Source organism: Melospiza georgiana, chromosome 6, assembly GCF_028018845.1.
Source record: "Melospiza georgiana isolate bMelGeo1 chromosome 6, bMelGeo1.pri, whole genome shotgun sequence".
Taxonomy (NCBI): Eukaryota; Metazoa; Chordata; class Aves; order Passeriformes; family Passerellidae; genus Melospiza; species Melospiza georgiana.
The window spans coordinates 37,656,656-37,662,655 of NC_080435.1; the positions used below are offsets into that span (position 1 = coordinate 37,656,656).

Sequence of the window (6,000 nt, forward strand, 5' to 3'; positions counted from 1 at the left end):
GAATGGCAGTCTTGGAACTGTCAAAATCTTCATCTGGTCATTGGTGTAGCACACACAGCTGAATGTACAATGTCAAGTACCTGGATTGCTGCAAGTACAAGAAGTAAACATAATTTTATAAATTCATGAGTAATTCTAATCTCTACAAACAAATGAAACATATTAATCATGGAATTTACTGGAGAACATAAGTGATGTAAATGGAACTTTCTGGTCTGGTCCTCGCTCTATTAATGATGTGTGATTTACATTGCAGGTTGCTAGTAACAAAATGATCTTTTCTTAAAGAAAGCTGTCATTTTTTGTCTCATTTGCAGTGTCAGGTAGTTGCATTCCATTCAGCAAGAAATCTGCTGGGATGTAAGCAATTGTGTATATAGAAAGAGGTGGATACAGCTGTGTACAAAATCTTAAAGGCAACTTGTAGCTAAATTCTTGACAGTATTTATTTTTAAGAGACTAATTTGTGGTAAGATACTGCTGGTATATAATTAAAATGGAAATGTTGTTTGCCAAATGAATTGTTCATTTGATGAGGTAAAGCAGTCTTCTACATGATGAAAGAGCTCTCATCACAAGTTAATGTTTTAGATGCTTTGTTTTTACATCCTACATAATTACAGTAAAATATGTACTATTGTTGTATAGTTAGTAATGCTTGGTGATTTATATTATTTTGGTGTGTCCACAAGCACAAGACCTGGTTGTTGAAACAAAAAAAATACAAGTATTATCCACATAGTATGAGACCAGTATGAGAATTTAATAAATGGAAACAGTGAGATGAATTTTTCTTTAGTGTTATAAACACCTTTCTGAGCATTTCAGGTAATTGTGGTATTCAGGTAATTAATTAATTAACTGTAAGCAGAAGTGAGCTTTTAGAACAAGATAGCGTTGTATTGACATTGGGCTTTTTGATACTTAGTTGTGTTTTATACACGTTCTTTGGTAACAAGACCCTTCCTACATAAGGACCTCGATGGCATAATATGCTTCTGAGGTCTGGGAAGATACCAGTGGGCAGCTTTTAAGGTCTGATCAGAGAGGGTTTACAGTCTGAAGTTCCTGAGACTTGGCAGTGGAGGAAGTGGGCGGGATCAAGAGAGGCATGTCATTTTTAATCGTGAGTGAACATGGAAGGTAAATGAGCACTAGCTGAGCACACAGAAGAAGATTCTATAGTTAGAGAAAATTTGTTAGGAGACCAACATACAGGCTTGGTAGGGTTTTGTTTACTCTTAGAAAGTACAAAGGTAAGGTTGAAGCACAGGAGGGGATGCAGTTGATTGTTCTTTTTGTTTAATCTGGTTGTGAATGAACCATTTTTGGGGAAAAGGTGCAATTCCTTTTTTTTTTCCTCACATCTATTACTTCCTTTATTTAGTCTGATGATTGTGAGGGTACAGCATGTTAATGCTAAGCAAAATGAAGCTTACATTGATTCTTTGATCTGTAAATAAATTTAAAATGTAAGTTTTTTAGCAAAGAGGTTATGAATTTTACTGCCACTCAGAAATAGTTTGGTCCAAAGGACATTTGGATACTTAGTCAAAACAGATTGAGAGGCAGTATTTGTATATCTTCACACTATTTTTTATACTTTTTCTTTACCATTATACATGCATTGTAAATGAGTGGAAATATTTTCTTATAGTGTTACTTCTAGTGTTTACTATGACTTTCACAGCTCTTTAGTCTATGGACTACAGCCAGCTGTCAGAAATTCTTGTGGGCTGCTCTTGTTAATCATCAAAATTCTAACTGACACATTTCTGAAGTTTTATTTTCTGCCAGTTTCTACATGACAATTGTAGCTCCGCTACCTTCACGATATCTACTGTAATATAGGAAATGCACGTTCCCAGCTGAATGCAGACCTTAGGTGTTTGCCAGATGTACTAACACACGAGTTTTCATGGATCTCTCATTAATTGCTTTCAGATAAAATTGTGATGTCAGTTTAGAATACAGAATATTTTAGAAAACAAAATACCCTGGCCCTTTCTAGCCTATTGCTGTGGAAAAGATTTTGTTTTTCTGAGTAGGTATTTCCTTGTAGATGATAAATTTGATAACAGGATGGTTTGTTATCCTTTGAAGGTTTTTGGTTTTTGTTTGGTCATAGTATTGCAATAATGAATTTAGATAATAAGTGAAGAACCTGTTTCAGTTTGTTTATTATTGTCAGTTCAAAATACTAGTGGAATGTTGAATTTTTCTTGGTTAAAAGCTTAATCAGATTTATATTAGTTAACTATCCAAATCTGGAAATGACATGGTTTCTGTATTTTCCTCTGCATAATCGCATAAAATATTCAAGAATATTTCTACTTGACTGCATACTGGTTTTAACTCACTCTGTGTGTATCATTCTCATTTCAGGGTTAGTCAGCAATATAAGACCAACTATATGACTGCTGATAACTTATCGATTTGTTTCTGGCCTACTTTGATGAGACCCGATTTTGAAAACAGAGAGTTTCTTTCCACCACCAAAATCCACCAATCGGTTATAGAGACCTTCATTCAACAATGTCAGTTTTTCTTTTACAACGGGGAGATTGTAGAAGCACCCAACCCAGTGGCCTGTCAGCCACCACCTTCCAACCCAGTGCAGATGGTGGAACCCATGGTACCCCTGCAGCTGCCACCCCCGCTGCAGCCCCAGCTGATCCAGTCGCAGTTACCAGCAGACCCTCTGGGCATTATTTAGAGATGGTGATTGCAGGCAGCCTGGCGCTGGACAGTAGAGACAAGCTATAGACATGCATGTTTCAGGATACAGTAATGTACTTCATATTTATGGAAAATAATTCCCATCCAGCTGATTGGACATCTTTTTTGTTATATCCCGTACTGTGTTCCTCATTTGTACACGCTGCAGATAAAAACTATGTGAGAAGCATGACTGGAGAGGTTTAATTTTTAAAAGCAAAAATAGCTATAAAGTACAAAGCTGCTGCTGCATGATACCTTATTGCAATCACTATATCATTCCTGTGACGGTTTGTCACAATATATTGTGAATAAAAATTTTTCTATAGAAATTAAATGATTTAAAAAAATTACATTTATGAAACATTCAGTGCTTACAGCCTGCTTTATGGCTGGTTTTTGTTATTTAACATGCTATTTTTGGCAATTTTATTCACATTCAAGCATTCTGTGTAAACAACTAAAGCCCAGCTATAGTTTATTTTGTAATCTCCTGGCTACTTATGTGACTTTATGCTTAGGGTGGTTTATGGAAGAATGCAAAATGCACTGTTGAGAATTTTACGATCCCTCACCATCCATCTTTACATATAAGTAAACCTGTGGACAGTTTAAGGGTGGGTGAACTTGCTTATTATTTCTTACAGCACAATACCAAGGACATGCTTGTTGTAAAAGTGAGTTTCAAATATTGTACAAAAATTTTGATGTTGCCTACTTATTTCTTTATGTTCCATTACTGAACTAAACATTTTGTAAAACTGTTAATTCTGTAAACAGCTGCATGTTTAAAAGATCATTGATGGTCTTGTAAACTTAATCTAATATATTTTAGATATTTTAATTTTTCCCTCTTGGGAATACATGTAGTGTTTAGAAAATAGTTCATGACATTTTCATATAAGGTTATATAACTTTTCATACATAAACATGACTTTTGTTGTAGTAAAATTCTCTAAACCAAACAATGTTTTAATCTAGGACTTCAATTAATCTATTCTTTAAATCTATTTTTATGTGACCCTCTAAAGATATACAAAAATGCATTGCTAATACATGGCAATAAATACTTTGGGTACTGACAATTAACCTCTTTGGAGTGTGTATATATAAAATCACATAAAATTGTATTCATATTTTTTCCTGTGGTATGTTGTACTAAAATTTCAAATGACTTTTTTTTTTTCACCGTATTTTTAAATTATCTTTTTTTCATTTATTTTACTTTTATATTGGTACAAATTTTGCTGTAAAAGAATGCTGCTTAATTTAAACAAATCTTTTTGGTTAAATATTTTGATAGTGGTAAATTAGAAGGTTACAAATTGTAGCAAAGGGGAGACCATAGATAAACACTACCTGTGAGACTTTTCATAGCAGCTTTTTTCTTTCATGCTCAAAATGTACCTTTTTAGGTCTGCAAAGAAGAAAGTTTTGGCTCATTCAGCTGCTAGAATGTTTTGTGTAGTTTAAAAACAAAGCTTCATGATGGTCACTGTTGTAATCTTCACTTATAACAAGATTTAAGATCGTCTTGTATGTATTATAGTGAATAGATGATTTTGAGAATTAAGGCTTATATTTAGAGATTGATTTGCTCCATTTTCCCAAAATAAAAATTGCCTTTCCCACTTATGTCCTAGGTATTGTACTTCTACTGACTTGGATTATCATTCTAGATTACTAAGATACCATAAACCTGGCTGCTCTTTGAAGTACATGTATATTATAAATTATCTTGATATCGTGTTATATTCTTGCAAGTAATTATCTTTTTTAAGAAAACAAACAAAAAAGAAAAGTCAACCCTATTCCTACTGCAAAGCACACAGGAATGAATAGTACAATAAAGTCTGTCCTGTAAATTGTAGTATTCCTAACTTGTTCTACTTTACCTGTTGTGTATCTAGCTTTTATTTATAGTTTTCAGTATAATCTTGGCATGTTTAGCAAAGAAAATGAAACTTCAAGAGTTTTATAAACTATTTCTAGGTTGCTAAAGAATTTATTTTTCTACTGTATATGGCGTAGACAAAGCATCACCTGTACAGGAAACAAGTCTATTTCTAATAGAAGTAAGCTTAAGAATAAATGCCAGTCATATCCATATTTAAAAATTCCATCTCTAAAGCATCTCCAGTCTTTGTAATGTGAATTGCATTTTAAATTTTCTATAAATTCCAAAGTTTTTGCCATAATATTTAACTAATCTTTGGATACTAATTTTTAGAATAATTTACATTCCATTTCATTATGAACTTTCATGTTGAACTTCTGATCAGCAGTATTTGCAGTTCCATTTCTTTATGTATGATGTTGTGGCTAAATGGCTAAATCACCATTATTTTTAAGAATCTTAACACTTCCATTCAGCCAAATATGAAAGGGTTATTATATTTACTGGATAAACATAGAGAAATAATAAAGCATGGCATGTGGTGCCTGCTTGTCACATGGAAGAGTCCCTGCATACTGTTTGCATTATGGAACTGTTGTGTGCAGGAATGTGGACATGTGTGTATGTGTAATATATACACTTGGAGTTTTTTATCTGCTTGTGTGTTTATGCAGACATGCATGCACATACACCCACATAGTAAAGTTTTTAAAATATGCTAGGAAATTAAACTGTGGTTATTAAAGATTTTTAATAGAGCTTTCTCAATTATTATTTTTATTAGTGCTATAAAATGAGGAAGCATGTTATTATATCCAAGTTCCTCATACTTTGGCTCATGTAGACCCTTCTAGTTTTAATGAAAATCCAAATAATAATAACTATATTTTTTAATGTGAGCATTTTTACCATAATATCTATCTTGATAAAGATACAAATGAATATTACTTTGATTGAGCCATCTCAGTGACACTTTATGGAGTAGTTTCTTTTTTTTTATGTTATAGAATGGAATAGACATACTGCAGTGCATTGTCTTTCACTGTTTTAGCAATTCTAAAATCCCAGACCTGAGTTACAAAAGTGCCATTTTAAGTAATGCTTTAACAGGTTGTTTCAAAAATCTCTACCCTTCATGATCTTGTGGAATTTGAACTCATATAGTGTAAATAGATCGCAGATGTCAACTTAAGTGAAAAGAAACTTTGTTGTTGTTATATGTTTTCTCCTTTATTTGAATCCTGGTTGCTAGGAATTTATAGGTATGTTTATTTTTAGTTACTAGAGTTAGCTTCTCATATTTATGATAAACATAGAAAAACTATCAATTGGAGATTTAAAAACAGGCCATAGTTTATGTGCTTCTTTCATTTTTTTCAGTAATT

General features: G+C 32.8%; 1 protein-coding gene across 1 annotated transcript in view; it reads left to right on the plus strand.

Moving 5' to 3' along the window:
- ARHGAP5 (Rho GTPase activating protein 5) overlaps positions 1-4,583 on the plus strand; it is a 45,297-nt gene extending 40,714 nt beyond the window's left edge. The window contains exon 8 of the mRNA XM_058026166.1: positions 2,386-4,583. Within this exon, the coding sequence (XP_057882149.1) occupies positions 2,386-2,716 (331 nt within the window). The 3' untranslated portion in view covers positions 2,717-4,583. The remainder of the gene's footprint in view (positions 1-2,385) is intronic.
- Positions 4,584-6,000: the final 1,417 nt, after the last annotated feature.